This window comes from Phacochoerus africanus, chromosome 11 (genome assembly GCF_016906955.1).
Source record: "Phacochoerus africanus isolate WHEZ1 chromosome 11, ROS_Pafr_v1, whole genome shotgun sequence".
Classification (NCBI taxonomy): Eukaryota; Metazoa; Chordata; class Mammalia; order Artiodactyla; family Suidae; genus Phacochoerus; species Phacochoerus africanus.
Window position 1 is genome coordinate 129,655,862 of NC_062554.1, and position 22,046 is coordinate 129,677,907.

Sequence of the window (22,046 nt, forward strand, 5' to 3'; positions counted from 1 at the left end):
AGCTACAGCTCTGATTCGACCCCTAGCCTGGGAACCTCCATATGCCATGGGTAAGGCCCTAAAAAGACAAAAAAAAGATATGCAGTTTATATATGTATTTATGCACATTTTTCTACAAATGGAACTACATATAATGTAAGCACTGCACATACATATGTACATTAGCACACTGTTTTCCAACTCTAGCTGTTGAAAAAGTCTAGAAGCAAACTACAAGCTTATCTACTGCCCAAATAGAAGTCTCAGTGGCAGCCAGAGTCTAGCCAGAAGATAGAATTCACACAGCAATTTAAACAAGGAAAGTCTTATAAAGAATTATTAACTATTTACACAGGATTAACTACTAAGAGGGGATAAAAGTGAATTCCAAGGAATAGCCTAGAGTAGAGGGAGGAAACCAAGGGCAGTACTTGCAAGAGACTAAAAAAAACTGGGGGAGTTCCCACCGTTGCTCAGTGGTTAACGAATCTGACTAGGAACCATGAAGTTGCGGGTTCGATCCCTTGCCTTGCTCCATGGGTTGAGGATCTGGCGTCGCCTTGAGCTGTGGTGTAGGTCGAAGATGCGGCTTGGATCCCACGTTGCTGTGGCTCTGGCATAGGCCTGTGGCTACAGCTCCGATTCGACCCCTAGCCCGAGAACCTCCGTAGGCCGAGGGAGCAGCCCAAGAAGTGGCAAAAAGACAAAAAAATAAAAATAAATAAAAAAGAAAAACTGGGACAATTTGAGCATCAAAATAATTAAGTACTTTAATGAATTCTAAACTACTAGGGGAGGAGTTCCCGTCGTGGCGCAGTGGTTCACGAATCCGACTGGGAACCATGAGGTTGCGGGTTCAGTCCCTGCCCTTGCTCAGTGGGTTAACGATCCGGCGTTGCCATGAGCTGTGGTGTAGGTTGCAGACTCGGCTCGGATCCCGCGTTGCTGTGGCTCTGGTGTAGGCCGGTGGCTACAGCTCCGATCCGACCCCTAGCCTGGGAATCTCCATATGCCGCGGGAGCGGCCCAAGAAATAGCAAAAAAAGACCAAAAAAAAATAATAAAAAAAAAATAAACTACTAGGGGAAAAAAATAGATATGTGAGTCCAAATAAATAATGACTAGATGGATAAATATACAAATAGATATATAGAGACACATACAAATATGCAGATGTATAGACAGATACATAGATTCAAGTAAAAAAAAAAAAGGCATGGATACAAGATACTGAGATGCATAAAGGGAGAAGGAAAAATAATTGCTAATGCGGAAGGGGTGCTGGAATTGGAAAATCATTACTTTGCAGCCATCATAAAAACACTGGTTTACACAAGACTCAATGGATACTAAAGCTAAAGGGCAATTTTGTAGAAGAGGATATTTTCATGATCTTAAAAATTTCAGAATGAAGCCAGGCAGCCGGGCAGACAAACATACGACAGTATGCAGTAGTCTGAAAAACAGCCCCGAAGATACCAGGTCCTAATGCCTGGAACCTGTGAATGATACTTTATTTGGACAAAGAGTCTTTGCAGATATGATTAGGGATCTTGAGATGCAGAGATCGTCCTGGATTATCAGGGTGGGCACTAAATGCCATCACAAATGCTCTTGTAAGACAGGGGCCAGGAGATTTCGCCCACAGAAGGCAATACGAAGATGACAGAGACAGAGGTGTGAAGATGAGGGCCTTGAAGACTGCAGTGATGCTGCGACAAGCCAAGAAATAGGCCCAGTCAGCAAAAACTAAAGAGGCAAGGAACATCTTCTTCCCTAGAGGCTCTAGGCCCTGCTGACACCTTCACTTCAGCACCAAAGATACTGATTTCAGACTTCTGGGCCCCAAAACCATAAGAAAATAAAGCTGCATCGTTCTAAGCCACTACAAAAACAATGCTTCCTTTAAAGTCTCTCTCACATTTTACTAAAAGCAGCAAGAAGCAACCAAACCATACTTATTAAACACTGGGCTGCAAATCTCTTTAGCTCCTTACCCTCTTCCTTTGCTACATTTTCTACTTTCCTTATAACAGCACGCAACTCTGTTGCTAAACATTCAGCAACTCCATAAGAAGAATCTACCCCTTCCTCCAGTTTTTAGTAACACTTACCTAATTTTCCTGCCAATTCTCACCTGCAGTCTTAAGACCATGAGGCTTCTATTAATAGCTTCTTCAAGACACTCTAGGCTCTCACTTACACCCTCCTCAAAACAAGGGCCACTCTCCACAATTTTTAATTTTTGTTACAAGAGCACCTTCTTCCAGGTTAAAAAAAAAAAAAAAAAAAAAGTCTGTTAAGGAGCTCCTGTTGTGGCGCCACGGAAATGAATCCAACTAGGAACCATGAGGTTGCAGGTTCAATCCCTGCCCTTGAGTGGGTTGAGGATCCGGCGTTGCCGTGAGCTGTGGCGTAGGTCACAGATGCAGCTCAGATCCCAAGTTGCTGCGGCTGTGGTGTAGGCCTACAGCTGTAGCTCTGATTAGACCCCTAGCCTGGGAACCTCCATATGCCATAGGTGTGGCCCTAAAAAGCAAAAAAAAAAAAAAAAAAAAAAACTCAGATAAAATAGTCCTTTTTCGGTTAACAGTATCATATCTTCATTTGCCTATTGAGGCTCCATTCTTCTCCTCTTCCCCTTTTATGCATTTTTGCTGACATATAAAACCTTTACATGTTGTGAGTTCATTAACAAGTTGAAGTAGCTAGTTATTTTTAATGCTTTTTTTCCCCTTTAAACTTTGTATTTGTGTTTAACAAACTATTCTAATACAGAGTTGTAATATTCTGATTCTACTTATCACCTTACCCCAAGTTTTGTGTACTTTGCCCTTTTCATTTCAGGTAAAAGAACTCTTTCAACATGTCATCTCACTCTCCCCAAGCCTACAGAGTTTCTACTGAAAGATCTGATGACAGTCCAATGGGAGTACCTTTGTAGGTTACTATCATTTTTTCCCTGATGCCTTTAAAATCTTTCCCTATCACTGACTTTTGACAGTGCATCAGCAGGATCACAGGCCCTACCACCACTGATGCATGGTCCCCTGTGGCTGCAGCTACCACTGAGGCTGGAAGGTTGCTGCTGCTAATGCATTCTCTGCAGCTGTGGGCTCAAGCTACCATGGCCAGGGGGCTGGTACCACCTCCACTGTTGCCCTGGTTCCAACCCCTCTAAATGTTTCAAATGTGTCATCTCTCCAGCATCCTGTTGTGCTGGGCAGAGGAAACTTTTTTGTGGATGTTTTACTCGCTTTAGGTTAAAGGGGAAAGAAGGAATCATCTCCTAATGCCACCATTCTGATGTTACTCTCTAGGAAACTACTGCTTTTTACTGAACAGTCTTTATTAGCTTTGTTTTTCAATTTTCTTAGCCATATGCCTATAATTCTTTGACTTTTTTTTTTTCTTTTTGGCTTTTTCTTTTTTTCTTCTGTACACCCATGGCATATAGAAGTTCCCAGGCTAGGGGTCAAATTGCAGCTGCAGCTGCCAGCCTACACTACAGCCACAGAAACACCAGATCTGAGCCGCGTCTGCGAACTACACTGTAGCTCATAGCAACACCGATCCTTAAACCACTGAGCAAGGTCAGGGATAGAACCCACATCCTCATTGATACTAGTTGGGTTCATTACCAATGAACCACGACAGGAACTCCCTACTTTGACTTTTAAAGTTGTTCCAATATATAAAGGATACTGATGTTAAAATTATTTGAAAACAATAATGCAATATGCTTCAAAAGTCATAAAAGTATGCATACCCTTTGACCAAGCAATTCTGCTCCCAGGAATTTATCAATTAAAAAAATTGTATATACGTACAACATACAAATAAAAATATTAAGTATGGTGCTATTTATAGCAGCAAAAAAAACTAAAAATAACATGAGTAAAAGACTGGTTAATAAATCATGGTACATTGGAACACTATGCATCTTTTAAAATTAATAACATAAGCTCTTTTTATTGACATGAAAAGACAATAACAATATACCACTGTATGAAAAAGAGGTTAAAAAACTACCTACAGCAAGACTCCATTTTTGAAGTTTACATGTATAGGAAGGTAAAGAGGCATAAGCATACTCATGTACACACAAGCATGCACAGACTATGAAAATTATACTAATGTGTTCTACCATCTAGGAGATGGTATTCAGGTTGAATTTTCATTTTAAGTATTTTTCTGTATCAGCTGAGATATTTACATATACTACTTTTATCATCTGAAAATAAACTAATTTGAAAAATAACGTGCATGTACTTTGACTCTACAACTCCACATGCAGAAATTGATTTTTTTAAAAATAACAGGATGAATATAAACCTGTCTATATATAAGAATAGTTATGAGAGTTCCCGCCATGGCACAGTGGTTAATGAATTCGACTAGGAACCATGAGGTTGCGGGTTCGGTCCCTGCCCTTGCTCAGTGGGTTAATGGTCCGGCGTTGCCATGAGCTGTGGTGTAGGTTGCAGACGTGGCTCGGATCTTGCGTTGCTGTGGCTCTGGCATAGGCCTGTGGCTACAGCTCCGATTCGACCCCTAGCCTGGGAACCTCCGTATGCCATGGGAGCCGCCCAAGAAGTAGCTAAAAAGACCAAAAAAAAAAAAAAAAAGAATAGTTATGGTAAAGTTATAGAAAAAAGACAAGAAATAACACTCTTTGGAGTTCGAGTCGTGGCGCAGTGGTTAACGAATCCGACTAGGAACCATGAGGTTGCGGGTTCGGTCCCTGCCCTTGCTCAGTGGGTTAACGATCCGGCGTTGCCGTGAGCTGCGGTGTAGGTTGCAGACGCGGCTCGGATCCCGCATTGCTGTGGCTCTAGCGTAGGCTGGTGGCTACAGCTCCGATTCGACCCCTAGCCTGGGAACCTCCATATGCCGCGGGAGCAGCCCAAGAAATAGCAACAACAACAACAACAACAACAGCAACAACAACCAAAAAATAAAAAAAATAAATAAATAAAAGAAAATAAAAGAAATAACATTCTGTACTCTATTGGTCAAGGTCCAGCCAGGGGATTAAAATCATGTCAATTATTTTAACAGAGAATTTAATATAAAAAAGTAAACTGAGGAGTTCCCATTGTGGCTCAGTGGAATGAACCTAACTGGTACCCATGAGGCTGTGGATTTGATCCCCGGCCTTGCTCAGTGAGTTAAGGATCCAGCATTGCCATGAGCTGTGGTGGAGGTCACAGACAAGGCTCAGATCTGGTGTGGTTGTGGCTGTGGCTGTGGCCAGCAGCTACAGCTCCCATTCGATCCCTAGCCTGGGAACTTCCATGTACCACAGCTGCAGCCCTAAAAAAAAAAAAAAGTAAACTGAGTATCTGAAAACTGTTAAGGCAAAAAAGGAACACCAAGACCCCAAAATAACAGAAAAGAACAAGTGCTGGCAAGGAGGTCAAGAAACTGAAACCCTCATGCATGGCTAGTAGGAATGTACCATAACACAGCGACCTCGGAAAACAGTGTGGTGGCTCCTCATAAAATTACCAGATGGCACAGTAATTCTACTTCTGCGTGTATACTGTAAAGAATTAAAAGCAGGAATTTGAACAGATATGTTGTACAACCATGTTCACAGCAGTATTATTTCTAATATTCAAAATGTAGAAGCACCCAAGTATTCATTGATGGATAAAAAAATAAATAAAATGGTGTATATACATATAATAGAAAATATTCAGACATATAAAGGAAGGAAATTCTGACCATGATACAACATAGATGAATCTTGGGAACATAATGCCAAGTGAAACAAGCCAGTCACAAACGAACAAATTGTATGATTTCACTTATATGAGGTGTCAGTCCCCAGCTGGTTGAACCCACAGATGCAGAACCTGTGGATACAGAGGGCCAACTATACTAGGCCATTTTATATAAGGGACTTGAGCATCTGCAGATTTTGGTATCCATGGGGTGGGGGACCCCTAGAACCAATCCCCACAGATACTAAGGGACAACTGTATAAAAATAATTCAATGTAATTTTATTTTCCTACAGAATTTTTTTATTTGCTTGATTGGCTAGAGGTGGAGTTGTTCTAATGCAGTTTTTTCATGAAAGGCAGGAGTAAATGCATTCAAGTTAACAAAACCACAGCAAGAACATGAAAAAACAACTTCAATGGAGTTCCCATCATGGCACAGCAGAAACGAATCCAACTAGGAACCAGGAGGTTGCGGGTTCAATCCCTGGCCTCGCTCAGTGGGTTAAGGATCCAGCATTGCCATGATCTGTGGTGTAGGTCGCAGACATAGCTTGGATCTGGCGTTGCTGTGGCTCTTGGCATAGGCCAGCAGCTACAGCTCCGATTAGACCCCTAGCCTGGGAACCTCCATACGCCACGAGCATGGCCCTAAAAATACAAAAAAAAAAGAAAAAGAAAAAAAACAACTTCAAGTGCTTGCTTCATGACAGGAATTATCTTAATAAGGGGCTTCTAACTTCATGGTATAGTGTTCCAGTGTTCGGTATATATAAATAATTAGCTAATCATCACTTTTTAAAAGTCACAATTTCAAAATAATCACTTACCAAACACTATTCCTTTAGCAAATGGAGGAAACAATTCTGAATGTCGGAATAAGTTTTTATGAATTTGCCATAGTTCTTTGTGTAGTTTCTTAAAGTCACTGTATCTCTTCCATACAATTATCTAAAGAGAGAAGAAAATTACATGTGTTATCTCACACTGAAATCACTTAGGTTAGGGTATCTGAACAACAAATGATCTTAAAGTGCTCAAAATTGTCATGCACAGGCAAACAAATATGTTCTAACCAATATGGCTAAGTGTCTGAAATTAAGTAGTAATATTTGCTTTAAAAATATAAAGCAGCAATTTTTCCTCCAACTGTTCTGTTTTGGTTGTTTTGGGTTTTGTTTTCGTTTTTCTTTTTGGCCATGACCACAGCATGAAGAAATTCCAGGGCCAGTGTTCCCATCATGGCACAGTGGAAACGAATCTGACTAAGAATGATGAGGTTGCGGGTTCAATTCCTGGCCTCGCTCAGTGGGTTAAGGATCCGTTGCTGTGAGCTGAGGTGTAGGTCACAGATGTGGCTCGGATCTGGCGTTGCTGTGGCTGTGTCGTAGGCCTGCAGCAACAGCTCCAATTCAACCCCTAGCCTGGGAACTTCCATATGCCGAGGATGCAGCCCTAAAAAGAAAGAAAAGACAAAAAAAAAAAAAAGAAAGAAAGAAAGAAAAAGAAAAAAAGAAGTTCCAGGGCCAACGATCAAACCCACAGCACAGCAGCGACCCAAGCCACAGCAGTGACAACATCGGATGCCTAACCTGTTCCACCATCAGGGAACTCCTGTTTTGGTTTTTAAGTATCATTTTAAACAAGTACTGTTAACTTCATACTAAAAAAAATATTCAAGGAGTTCCCATCATGGCTCTGTAGTTAACGAACCCGACTAGTATTCATGAGGACTTCGGTTTGATCCCTGACTCGCTCAGCGGGTTAAGGATCCGGCATTGCCATGAGCTGTGGTGTAGGCTGCAGACACGGCCCGGATCCCGAGTTGCTGTAGTTGTGGCATAGACCAGCAGCTACAGCTCTGATTTGACCCCTAGTCTGGGAACTTCCATATGCTGCAGGTTTGGACCTAAAAAGACAAAAGACAAAAAAAAAAAAGAAAAAGCATGTGACACACAGCCTTCATATTACCAATTCAGCCCCTGAGTCTCCACAAAAAAAGTGTAAAACTGAGTTTTAAATTCTATTACAAGGTATACTGGTGCCTTTGCTTCTGAAACACCTAATTATATCACTTCTAACAAACTCAATAATGTAATGCTAATTAGAAAATCTTAGACCAAACAGGTACCCAAGTGTGATTACTCTCTGCACACAAGAAATTCTTCACAGAGGTCCCGTCACGGCTCAGTGGTTAACGAATCTGACTAGGAACACTGAGGTTGTGAGTTCAATCCCTGGCCTTGCTCAGTGGGTTAAGGATCCAGTGTTGCCATGAGCTGTGATGTAGGTCACAGACGCAGCTTGGATCTCGAGTTGCTGTGGCTCTGGCATAGACCGGCTGCTACAGCTCCAATTCGACCCCTAGCCTGGGAACCTCCATATGCCGCAGGAGCAGCCCAAGAAACGGCAAAAAGACAAATTAATTAATTAATTAATTTAATTAAAAAATTTTTTTTTAATTCTTCACTAAGCTCTGTCATACTAACAAGAATCCTACCATGATCAATAAGTGTCTTGCTTTAATATAAGAGACTTGCTTTTAATCCCGGGAGACTTGTCAGACTATAATCTGAGTTAATTTAAATAAACTGCTTCCTCCTGATTCTTCCTTTTATTCATTTAGTCAACAACAGAAACAGTCATTGATGAAGTTCCCATTGTGGCCCGACTAGTATCCATGAGGATGCTGAGTCCTTAACCAGTAGGCCGCCAGGGAAATCCTAATACATACAGTTTTTATTTCTCAATCATACTTCAATATTCTGGGATTGGGTGGAGAAATTAATGCCATAGGTTTTTTAAGTTAAATACTCTCTCCAGATATTACTGTTATATCTCTATACCAGGTGGACTTCAATGACATTTGCAGTTAAGATTCATTCACTCTTTCATTTAGTCATTTATCTCAACACTCAGCTTAAAAAAATAAAATATGAAAAAGTAGCTGAGGGAAGTTCCCGTCGTGGCTCAGCGGAAATGAATCTGACTAGTACCCATGAGGACGCAGGTTCGATCCCTGGCCTCACTCAGTGGGGTGGTCAGGGATCCGGCATTGCCACGAGCTGTGATTAGGTCACAGATGGAGCTCAGATCCCACGCTGCTATAGCCATGGTGTAGGCAGGTGGCTACAGCTCCAATTCGACCCCTAGCTAGGGAACTTCTAAATGCTGCAGGTTAGACCCTAAAAAGCAAAAAGCAAAAAAAAAAAAAAAGCCATCAAAGCAAATATTTTCATGACCCTATTTTGTACTAGGTACTATGCGGGCACAAAGAATGAAGAAATGAGAAAACACAGCCCTTCCCTTAAAGAGTTCCCTGTCTCAATAAAATAAAATATTTTTTTTAAAAAAGGAACTCGAGTTCCTGCTGTGGCGAAACAGGATCAGTAGCATCTCCACAGCACCAGGACACAGGCTGGATCCCCAGCCCAGCACAGTGGGTAAAATGATTAGGTGTTGTCACAGCTGCAGCGTAGGTCACAACTGAGGCTTGGATCTGATCCCTGGCCTAGGGACCCCATATGCCATGGAGGGGCCGAAAAAAAAGAAAAGAAACAGAAGAAATAAATAAAGAATTTTCTGTCAAGTTAGGAAGAATAAGCCTACACAATAACTACATCACAAGACCATGCGATAAACGCTGTCAAAGGCAGTTCAAGGGTATTATGGAAGAAGTATCCACACAAAGTATTGACTTAAGTAAGCATAGTGAGGGGAAGTAGTGACTAGACCAACAAAAATAAAGAGAGAGCAAAGCAGTTGGGAACAAAATATTTAAAAAGAGAGTAAGAAGCTAAACATAACTACAAAAATTTTGGAATTTGCAAGTGAATAAATGGTGGTGCTATTTCCTATGGTGAAGAGCAAAGGAGAAGCTGTTTTGATAAGAATAAAATTCAATTTTAGACATATTTTATTTAGGTGTATGTGAGGCATTTAATTGAAGATGTCCAATAGAATAGACAGGTTTGGAGTTCAACAGCAAGAACTAAGAAGCTGTATTAACTGGGGAGTCAGGAAGAGAGAGGTGGTAATCCCTCGGAGATCACTCAGAGAAGATTTCCCAGCATATGTCACAAGAAGAGGAATCAAACAAGTGAATGATGGGTATCAGCCACAAGTAAGGAGGAGGAAACTATATGCAAAGTAAGTGTTTAAGATAAGAGGCATGGCTGTGCCGTGAGACAGAATACTCGGGTAGAAGGGATTTTGTAATGCCCCTTGTGGCTCAGCGGGTTAAGAACCAGAAGAACCTGACTAGTATCCACAGGGATTTGGGTTCAATCCCTGGCCTTACTCAGTGGGTTAAGGATCTGGTGTTGCCATGAGCTATGGTGTGTAGGTTGTGGATGCGGCTCGGATCCCATGTAGCTGTGGCTTGGTGTAGGCTGGCAGCTGAAGCTCCAATTTGACCCCTAGCCTGGGAACTTCCATATGCCACAGGTGTGGCCCTAAAAAGCAAAAAAAAAAAAAAGATTGTATTTTAAATGGAAGTGAACAAGACAAATAGGAGAAAATCAACAGTTTCAATTAAAAAAAAAAAGATGAACAAACTAACACTTGAAAGTAAAAGGTCTCAGAATAGTGACAAGTGATTAAGTGATTTTAATTTTCATATTTTGCTTCTCTGTAGTTTCTAATTTTTTTTAAATATCTTGTCTTGTTTTTGCTTTTTGGGATTTTTTTTTTTTTGGTCTTTTTTTTTAGGGCCACGCCCGCAGCACATCAAAGTTCCCAGGCTAGGGGTCAAATCAAGCTGTAGCTTCTGGCCTAACCACAGCCACGGAAACACGAGATCTGAGCTGCATCTGTAACCTACACCACAGCTTGCAGCAAAGCTGGATCCTTAACCCACTGAGCAAGGCCAGAGATTGAACCTGTGTCCTCATGGATACTAGTCAGGTTTGTTACCACTAAGCCACAATGGGAACTCAGTTTTTTGGTTTTTTGCTTCAACTATTTTTTTTTCCCCCTTTTTTGGCTGCTCTGTGGCATACGGAGTTCCTGGGGCAGGGATCGGATCCAACCCACAGCTGTGACCTACACCACAGCTGCGGCAACACAAGATCCATAACCCACCTTGCTGGGCCAGGGATCAAACCTGCATCCTCCAGAGATGCTGCTAATCCATCACGCCACGGTGGGGACTCCACTTCTATAGTTTCTAATTTTGATACATTAACTTAATTCTGTCATGGGGGAAAACAGTGTTATGTGTACATTTTTAAAATAGATCAAATGATGGTGGTACCATATTGCCAAGGGCTTAAGGGGGAAATGGGTGATGGGACAGTAATCTTACATAAAGTAAATGCAATCCTTAAAGCCATTATAAACTAGACATGAGAGCTATTCAAAAGACTGTAGCTCAAAGAAATAATTAAATCTGCAAATTAAATTTACATTCTAGTTAGAGCCATTTTTAAATAAAGGCAGAGTAACTTAAGAGCAAATGTTAACAATTTAATCACAATAACAACACAGCATACAAACAGTAGATAGTGTCAGGGCAAAAATTAGAACCCCCAGGTGAGAATCTGTGTTTCTTCACCATGCTCTAGCTTACGCACATATTCCTTATCCTCAATACGAGGTCTACAGAAGTGCCATACCCATGAGAAAATATAAACCCTCAAAAAGCAAAGGAAACCAAAGCATCCCAAATACATCACTATCCACCGCTTCCTTTTCTTCTTGCCCCTTTTAAGCTTAGACTTTTCTAGAAATCTTCAAAACGGAAAAGTGAACAAAAGCACACTTCCATGACATCATCAAGTATTGATGTCTGTAACGGGACTACATAAAGTCCTTAAAGATACATACCAAAAAAAATTTTCTCTAATAATCTATTCTTTCCTATCAGAAAAAAAAAAAAAAAAACTAGATCTTTTACAAAACCACTCAATTCTATTAACTTTGTCTTTTTTATTCTCATTTAGTATTTAAATTTGCTGGATAATCTTTTCTCAGAGCCAACATCATCACTGTACTACCTGCTTACAGATTTTCTTCCCTCTTCCGAAGAGCCTTTTCTTTCCCTTGACACATTTCTGAATGTGCTCAAATAGTTTTTCTAAAAATATTGTATTTATGAAATGACTTAAAAGTTAAGAGATCTCTGGAGTTCCCGCTGTGGCTCAGTGGGTCAAGAACCCAACTAGTATCTATAAGGATGCAGATTCCATCCCTAGCCTCACTCAGGGGATTAAGGATCCAGTGTTGCCATGAGCTGTGGTGTAGGTCACAGATGCGGCTCAGATCCTGCATTGCTGTGGCTGTGGTGTAAGCCAGCAGCTGCAGCTCCAATTCAACTCCTATCCTGGGAACCTCCATATGCTGCAGGTGCAACTCTATAAAGCAACAACAACAACAACCAAAGTTAGAGATTTCTGATATATAGAAAGTTCTACTTTGGTTCTCCTTTCCCAAATTTTCCCAGTGAAATTTACTACCTATAGAGAACCAGCACTATAGGTTATTGCTTTTTTTGTTTTTGTTTTTTTTTTTTCAGTGGGAGAGGAGGAGGACACAACCTCTCCATCTCTTTCTCTACCTTCTACAGATGTTCATGCTCCAGAGAATCTACTGAACCAGAGGCCACAGTAACTGCTGCTCTCTCCCCTCAGATTTACCCCTGCTTCTCTTAAGAAATAAAAATTTAGGCATTCCCTTTGTGGCTCAGTGGTTAATGAATCCGACTAGGAACCATGACTTTGCAGGTTTGATCCCTGGCCTCGCTCGGTGGGTTCAGGATCCGGCGTTGCCGTGAGCTGTGGTGTAGGTCACAGACATGGCTTGGATCTGGCATTGCTGTGGCTCTGGCGTAGGCTGGCGGCTGTAGCTCTGATTCGATCCCTAGCCTGGGAACCTCCATATGCCATGGGTGCGGCCCCAGAAAAAAAATACCAAAAAAAAGAAATAAAAACTTAGAGGAAGTTTTTAAAATATAAAAAGGAAGGAGTTCCCATCATGGCGCAGTGGAAACAAATCCGACCAGGAACCATGAGGTTGACAGTTCGACCCCTGGCTTCACCCAGTGGGTTAAGGATCCCGCGTTGCCATGAGCTGTGTGGTGTAGGTCACAGATGCCGCGCAGATCCCAGGTTGCTATGGCTCTGTTGTAGGCTGGCAGCTGTAGCTCCGATTCGACCCCTAGCCTGGGAACCTCCATATGCCGTGGGTGCGGCCCTCAAAAAACAAAAAGAAAATAAAGATAAAAAGGAAAAAAAAACTATCCTGGATAATTTTTTTGGCTATGCCCACAGCATGCAGAAGGTCCTGGGCCAGAGATCAAACCCATGCCACAGCAGTGACAATGCTGGATCCTTAACCACTAGGCCACCAGGGAATGCTTTTATCATGGATAATTTTTTTTTAATTTCCCCAATACATTATTTTTTTTCTACTGTACAGCATGGTGACCCAGTTACACATGCATGTACACATTCTATTTTCACACATTATCATGCTCCATCATAAGTGACTAGACATAGTTCCCAGTGCTACACAGCAGGATCTCATTGCTATCATGGATAATTTTAAATTATTTACTCCATGTAAGTATTTTGGCATCCTTGGGAAGAAAACATAATAGCTATCTGGTGGCACGTGCCAAGGAGGGCATGTGTGTGGGGGTGAGTGTGTGTGTGTGAAAGAGACAACAAAACAGCTAAATTTCTCGAGGTTTATAAGGACAGCATATTATTAGACCTTTATTTGCTTAGGCAAACAGTACATCTACTGATCCTCAATAGCCCTTGTGAAGGATGACTAAATTCTAAAGCAATAACTAAATGAATCAGTTAACAGAGAAAGTGAAAAGAAAGGAAACATTAGAGGTAGTGAATTCCTCTTCTAAATAAGAATTCCAATGTTTAAATGAAATACATGGAAGACTAAAAAATGTTATAATTTCAAGGTTATTCTATACTTCAAGAAGCCAGCTAAACAAGACACTCCTTTTAAAATTTTATACCATTTCTAACAAAGGACCATGCAATCATCTAACTAAAGGACACTTACAAGGGTTTTCTGATGAATGGTTCACCAACAGTTGTTATTATAAAAGAATTTTCCCCAAAAAAGGATTAAGGAAATGGCAGAGAGTATGTTCATGGATAGGTTGGTTCAGGATTCTCCCTGGAAAAGGGGAACATCAAGCTACAAACTACAGCACAGCAATCAGACAATGTATTCAAAGGAAACACACCCCACTTCCAATTCTAACAGAGTTGTAAATTTTCAAAAGCAGAAAATAGCCTGTTATTGACTATTAATTCAACATAATTAACAGAATTCTAAGTAACAGTCCATACTAATCAAATGACACCTAAGTAGAAAGAGTAATTAATCAAAGATACAAATTATTTTCACTGCCATTTTAAAAGGATATATATACATATAGTTATGGATACAGCCTTTTCTTACAAAATAACAATATTACAATATTCTCTTCCTGACTATTGGAGGGAAAGTGAGATATCTTAAAACTCCTAAGGAAAGCGATATGAAATCTTTCTAAAATATGTCTTTAACTGAATTTTTTTTTTTTTTTTTTGGCAGCATGTAAAAGTTCCCAGGCCAAGGGCTGAACCTGTGCCACAGCCCTGATCCCAGTGCTGCACCACTAGAGTCCCATGAACTCTTTTTAACAATGGGGCAAAAACAAGTATCAGATGAAATATAGCAAAAAGTGCTAATATATCAAAGTTAAAATATTATCTAAACATGTCTCACATTCAAAACAACTGGTACCAAACAATCAACTTAAATTCACGAATCTAGCCAGGGACAGCAGTAAGCAGTGGGGCCTGTAGCTAAATAGAAAATATATGCCCAGCTGAAGACATTAAAATGCAATTGAAAAAAAAAAAGCTGCCAATTTAAAACATCTGTTTTAAACACTTTAGTAAGAAGAAGAAAACTATAAATATAAATATAAGAAGAAAACTATAAATATCCTTCTGAGTATAAATAAGCAAGGACCAAAATGAAACTACATTTTAAAATGTTAAAAGAAATAAGCTCCTCGGTTAGGATTCCTAACAGTATATAACAAGAACAAAGCTATTACAAATAGAAAATTCCACAGTTTTAAGAAACAATATAACAAGCTGGTATCATTTTAGAAAGGAGGAAATAGTATGCAAAATAACTAACTACAAGATTTTTAAAAGAAACATCTAGGAGTTCTCTTGTGGCTCAACGGGTTAAGGATCCAGCACTGCCACTGCAACATCTTGGGTTGCTGCTGTGGCATGGGTGTGATCTCTGGCCCAGGAACTTTCACTTGCCACAGATGTCGCCAAAAAAAAAAAGAAAGAAAGAAAGAAACATCTACACCCAAAGTAATTTTCCAATATTCAATATGTCAACTCAATATATAAATAGAAGTAGGAGTTCCCATCGTGGCGCAACCGAAATGAATCTGACTAGGAACCATGAGGTTGCAGGTTCGATTCCTGGCCTCGCTCAGGAGGTTAAGGATCCGGTGATGCCATGAGCTGTGGTGTAGGTTGCAGACGCGGCTCGGATCCCACATTGCTGTGGCTCTGGCATAGGCCAGCAGCAACATCTCTGATTAGATCCCTAGCCTGGGAACCTCTATATGCCATGGGTGTAGCCCTAAAAAGACAAAAGATTTAAAAAAAAGAATAAATCGGAGTTCCCATCATGGCACAGTGGAAACGAATCCAACTAGGAACCATGAGGTTGCAGGTTTAATCCTTGGCCTCGCTCAGGAGGTTAAGGATCTGGAGTTGCCGTGAGCTGCGGTGTATGTGGCAGATGTGGCTCGGATCTGGCGTGGCTGTGGCTGTGCCGTAGGCCGGCGGCTACAGCTCCGATTAGACCCCTAGCCTGGGAACTTCGATATGCTGCGGGTGCGGTCCTAAAAGAACAAAAGACAAAAAAAAAATAAAATTTAAAAATAAACAGAAGTAAATAGGAACCCATAATTTATTATTATGATATTTAAAATTAATACTAGTTACTAAATACTTTTCCTTTTTTTTTCCAAACAGGCATTACAATCTTGAAATAGGTAAATAGGGGTCCTTAACTAATACAGAAATCTTATGAGTGGTAGTTACCAGAAAAATATCACATTATTACATGGCACTATAATTCCTGAAATTCTTATTTATATCATTTAACACCTACTAAAACTTAATATGTGCTTAATAGGTCTGAAATAAGACACTTCAGCTACTATTTGGTGAACTGAGGATAATCTCCAAACATACAAACACAAAGACTGACATACAAATAGTTGTTTCCTCAATTAAACATTTAATTTTTGTCAAACACATAAAATAAAATTTTCATATGGATAAATGTTACCTCCTGGACATCCTCTGGATTTCTTCGTGAAACAACCTAAAACAAAACATACACAGTTATGTCTAATCATTATCAAAACTTAGTATTTTACATTTGCATGATTACTTTCAACAGTATTTGTACAAAAAAGTCAATTTCTTTAAAAGAAAGTGGCTCATGGGTTAACCAACCCAACCAGGAACCATGAGGTTGTGGGTTCAATCCCTGGCCTCCCTCAGTGGGTTAAGGACCCGGCGTTGCCGTGAGCTGTGGTATAGGTGGCAGATGTGGCTCGGATCCCATGTTGCTGCGGCTGTGGCGTAGGCCGGTGGCTACAGCTCTGATTAGACCCCTAGCCTGGGAATCTCCATATGCCACATGTGCAGGGCCCTAGAAAAAGACAAAATAAATAAATAAGAAATAAATAAAAATAAAAAACTAAGCAAAAAGGCAACTGAAGTCCATGTGCTGAAGTTCATGCATTACTACATTTATAAGAGCATGCCTCAAGCCTTCACTCGTACTTGACATAATTCTACCAGGCTTGTCTATCCCCCTCCCAGCCTACATATAAATCAGAAGCATGAAAAGCAGCTGCACCTGGGCAAAGCACACACGGGATTTCTCTGTAATTATTTCTTATAACCATATATTAATCTACAGTTACTTCAATAAAAATTTCAAGTAAAAACAGAACAAAAAAGCAGCAACAGTGCTTGCCACATCAATATATGTGAGAAGTAATCACTGACCTAATGGTAAAAAAGAAAACAAAAGTAACATATTTTAAAAACTATATACGTCATTCACACTGTTGGTGGGATTGTAAATTGGCACAACCACTGTGGAAAACAGTATGGAGATTCCTCAGAAAACTAAAAACAGAACTACCATTTGATCCAGCAATCCCACTCCTGGGCATCTACCCAGAGAAAACCATGACTCGAAAAGACATATGTGCTCCAATGTTCACTGCAGCACTATTTGCAATAGCCAAGACATGGACACAACCTAAATGCCCATCGACAGAGGAGTGATCAAGAAGATGGGGTACACATACACAATGGAATACTACTCAGCCATTAAAAGGAATGAAATACCGCCATTTTTAGCAACATGGGTGGACCTAGAAATTATCATGCTAAGTGAACTCAGACAAACAATGAGACACCAACATCAAATGCTTTCACTGACATGTAGAATCTGAAAAAAGTACATAATGAACTTCTTTGCAGAACGGATACTGACTCACAGACTTTGAAAAACTTATAGTTTCCAAAGGAGACAGTTCGGGGGGTGGGGGGATGTGCTGGGGTTGTGGGATGGAAATCCTATAAAATTGGATTGTGATGATCACTGTATAACTACAAATGTAATAAATTCATTGAGTAATAAAAAAAAAACTATACACATCATTCAGGGACAAACAATCCTATCAATATTCCCAGAACAAACGTGGTGGTGGTGGGAGGGGATCGATTCTTTCAGACTTCTCTAATTACAAAAGCCACAAAGTTAACACCACTTACAAGAGTCCCTCAAAAACTTTTGAAAAGAAGAAGACTGGGTGCTTCAATCCTCAAACAGCCTTGCAGAGTGGGAAAATCTCACCTCAGATACATAATACCCTCTATGCAGATGTAAAAGTCATGAGCTTGATGCTACAATATGTATTTTGCAGACACAAACAAAAAGATACATCAAACACATTAAAATGGTTGCCTGTGGATGAGAAGAAAATTCTTTGGTGACTGGTGACAATATCATGACTGAAGATTATGATCAACGCAACACTACTCCTGAGGTCCAAAACAAAAACTGAAAATATCTTATTTAAAGTCAGACAAACCCTGGTTCAAATTACAGTTCTTTCACTTACAGGTTTGATCGCCTCTGTAAAATGGGGATAACGCTACCTGCCTGGCCTGGCTATAGCAGACATCAAATAAGAGCAAACAGCCAGAACTCCACAACAAAAAGATATCTTCCTCTCTCTTTACCAGACAATTTAACTATTTTGAAAGGTCCTACTGAAGAATTCTGACAGGACAGGTTTCCAATTTCTTGCCACTCTACTCTCTGATTTTCGGGATATAAAATTTGGTGAAATCTTCCAGCAATTTTCATTAATTTAGAACAGTGCTGCCCAAAAGAACTTTCTCTGACAACAGAAAGAAATGTTCCCTATCTGTACTGTTTAACACAGTAGCCCCTGGCCACATGCACCCGTGCGGCTACTGAGCACTTCAAATATGGTTACTGCAACTGGTTCATTTAATTTTTCATTTTACTTCATTGAAATTAATTTAAATTTAAATAAAAAGTAGCCACATATGGCTAATGGCTACCATATTAGACAACTCAGATTTAGAATAAAGAACTAGAACTGGTAACTAACAACCATATATTATTCAAGCACTGGATTTTAGCTATTACTTTCAAATTCCAGCCCTCCCCTCAAACACACACACCTTTCCAGAGGTACAGTGTTTCACATAATTAAATGATTTAATTTTGTCTCATCAGTTTTTCTTATATTTTTGTAAAATGTGCTAATGAGAAGAAAGGGGTAATCAATCCACTAACATCTACCCACCAAAAATAATTAACATATGATCACTGGCAATAAGATTTATTCAAGTGTTCCTTATATTCTACAAGACATCTTTTTCTGAAAAAATTACTGATTTCCTGAATGTACAACTCAACCATTTTATGAACATACTAAGTTACCTTACTATTTTAAACAATCTTTTGTACATGCAAGTGATCTTTTGTGACAAAAGAAATTATTTCCTGGAGTTCCCGTCATGGCTCAGTGCTTAACGAATCCGACTACGAACCTGGCCTTGCTCAGTGGGTTAAGGATCCAGCGTTGCCGTGAGCTGTGGTGTAGGTCGCAGAGGCGGCTCGGATCTGGTGTTGCTGTGGCTGTGGTGTAGGACGGCGGCTACAGCTCCAATTTGACCCCCAGCCTGTGGACCTCCATGTGCCACGGGAGCGGCCCAAGAAATGGCAAAAGACAAAAAAAAAAAAAAGAAAAAGAAATTATTTCCTGGTTTGGTATAGGTATCAGAAGTACCACATTTTAGATTTTCCCCAGGTAAACCACTCCTGGAAATCAAATACATGTGTACCGAATAACAAAAAGCCGTTAGCCATCTCCTAACAAGATCCATTTTCATCAGAAATAACCAACCTGCTTAGGATTTCCTCATCCACACTCTTAGGGCTTCACTTACTTCCGCTGTGTGCTGGGCCTCCAATGGTGAGCAAGAGAAAGTCCCTGCCTTTACGCTTCCCAGCACATGCAGGCGAGTGGTGTGCATGACACAGGGGACCAGGCCACAGACTGAGCAGCGCTTCATCCCATATCCTTCCCACAACACTGACTGCCCGCTAGACGCTTACTGTCCAGACCACGCCGGCATCCCCGACAACAACAGTTCACTGACCTAAGACTTTGAAGGTTCTCATGGTAAGTTACTCACGGTTATGACAGAAAACCCAAGTTTAAGTGCTCAGACTACCTAAGTGAAGGTCCTTAATTTTAAGCTCACAAGAGGAACTTCTCCGCACCCTCACATACTTCTCATATGAAGGGGGGAATTTCTACTTAGGCAGAGTTCAGAAGATTAAGCCAAAAGCTATTTGCTAAGCATTAACTATTCCTTTCCCCAAGAGCATAAACAATGCTTAGTGAAAATCAGAAAGCTGAGGGGATACCTGTCTGATTCTCTTCTTTCCTCTTTGGTTCTTTTTTTTTCTTTTTTTTTTTTTAACGGCCATACCCACAGCATGTGGAAGTTCCAGGCTAGGGAGTGAATCTGAGGCACAGCTATGGCAATACTGGATGGATCCTTTTAACCCACTGCATCAGTCTGGGGATTGAACCCACACCTCTGCCCACTGCAGTAGGATTCTTTCTTTTTTTTTCCTTTTTTTTTCTTTTTTTTTTTTTTCAGGACTGAACCCACAGCATATGGAAGTTCCTAGGCTCCAATGAGAGCTGCAGTGGCCAGCCTACACCACAGTCACAGCAACCCGGGATCCAAGACACGTCTGCAACCTACACAGCAGCTCAAGACAAAGCCTAAGATCTTAACCCTGAGGATCCTTAACCCACTGAGCGGGGCCAGAGATCAAACCTGCATCCTCATGGACACTAGTCCGGTTTGTTAGCACTGAGCCACAAGGTGAACTCCTGCGATCAGATTCTTAACCTACTGAGCCATAGCAGGAACTCCTCTTTTGGTTCTTTTGCTTCTCTTTTTCCTCTTCCTCCTTCTAGCCCGAACCCTTGAAAGCACTCCAAGAAGAAGCAGCAGTCCTAACTCTGCTTCTTGGCCTCTTTTTTGGCATTAGGAGAGATTCTGTATCTGTGCTACTGTTCAGGCACTATGCTAGGCACGGGGGAGAAAACCTTGACTTTGTACATGCACATCTGTGAAGCATTTTATATTAATGCTTCACTTTATTTCCTTAACAATCTATGAATTAGGCAGGAGTGGCTATTCTGAATTCCCCTTTTACCCAACAAGGAACCAAGATCCAGAAACTTGTTTAAAGGTCACATAGCTTTAGATCTGGAATTAGAATTCAGATTTTCTGATTCCTAGTTCAGCGCTCTTTCCACTGTATTCCTACCGCATCTCTCATTTTAACTGCAGTATTTTCAGCAATAAGTTTACGTCCTTCCACAAAACCCTTCGTCATTAGGTTTTATTTATTCTTTCTCTTACCCAATGAATATTAGTGCCCACTCTGCTGCTAGGTACTGAAGAACAATGGAGAAAACAGTGGGTCTAATTCCTACATCACATTACAAAAATATAATCACCTGCCAAATACATTACCAAGTTCAACTACCTGGCACCCCACTATAAGGATTCAGTATTCCCACATGAGTAATCTCATTTAAATGAGTTACCAATGTGTCCTCTGAAATGAAAGACAAAAACACAAATGAGTTAGGATAGCATGAGTTGAGCCCAACTGTCCTTTAGTATCTAACTATGTTAATTCTCTTCAGCAGGACTGCAAAACTGACAAAAAAAAATATATTAATCAGAAATCTGAAAGGAAAATATAATCATATTGAAAATGAACAAAATTGAGTCCCAAGACCCAGATTTCTATAACTTTTAATACTATATTAGCAATTATCTCAATAAATAATATAAATTCCAAAACAAAAATACTGTAAATTCACCATGATAAAGATTGCTAGCACTCAGTAATTTCTTTCTGGTAAATTTCAATATTTTTTCATAAAATTCTGCCAATAAGTTCTACAAAAGTCAGGATCTAAAGAGGTGATTTCTTTCAATTAAAGTTCATAAATCTCCACCACAAGCACTGGCTACCACTGGCTCAGTAAGGACTATACATATCTTGAAAAGCCTCTTGCTATAGAGAATTCTATCACTAAGTATCTTGAAAATTATTATCCAAAAGCAGTGCTTCACCAACCTTGCTGCGCAGAATACAGATATTCTTTAAAATCAATGCTCTCCAAGGAAAGGCTTAACGATCAATTCAGTCAAAAAAAATGTTTTTTACGGCAGAATTATCAAGGCCTTTAATACACTGCTGTCCAGTAAAGCTCCAAAAGGAAAATATACAAGACTTCCAAAAGTGATTTATCCACTCACTCAACTTTTTATTTTTATCATGTTGCTTATTTATTTCTATTTTACTTAGTTACTGCAGCACCTACTAAATTTTGGAACACAGTTGGGAAAAGCTACTGCAAGGTTTGTAGTCCATCTGCCTCTGTTAATGCCAACAGCAAAATTCTGAATTTAGGAAAATAAAGGCTGAAAGTGAAAGTTAACTATCTCTTACCGTGCTAAGAAATCACACACTTTATTTCATTCAATCAACACAACAATTCTCAACAGGTAGGATGAGATAACTAAGGCCCAAGGGCATCCTTAACGTACTAATACTAGTTAGATTAATCAGCAATGGGCAGGATAGGACCTCACAACTCCAAGATTCCAAGCAAAGTTCCC

At 40.2% G+C, this 22,046-nt stretch overlaps 1 protein-coding gene across 4 annotated transcripts in view; it reads right to left on the reverse strand.

Moving 5' to 3' along the window:
- Positions 1-22,046, reverse strand: part of RPS6KC1 (ribosomal protein S6 kinase C1) — a 183,661-nt gene that overhangs the window by 151,925 nt on the left and 9,690 nt on the right. For 3 of the 4 annotated variants that reach the window (XM_047751827.1, XM_047751829.1, XM_047751828.1), the window contains exons 2-3: positions 16,051-16,086; positions 6,537-6,657 (exon numbers count right to left, since the gene is read on the reverse strand). In XM_047751827.1, the coding sequence (XP_047607783.1) occupies positions 6,537-6,657; positions 16,051-16,086 (157 nt within the window). Of the gene's footprint in view, positions 1-6,536; positions 6,658-13,731; positions 13,849-16,050; positions 16,087-22,046 lie in introns of all 4 variants that reach the window. The other variant, XM_047751830.1, reaches the window with a different exon arrangement.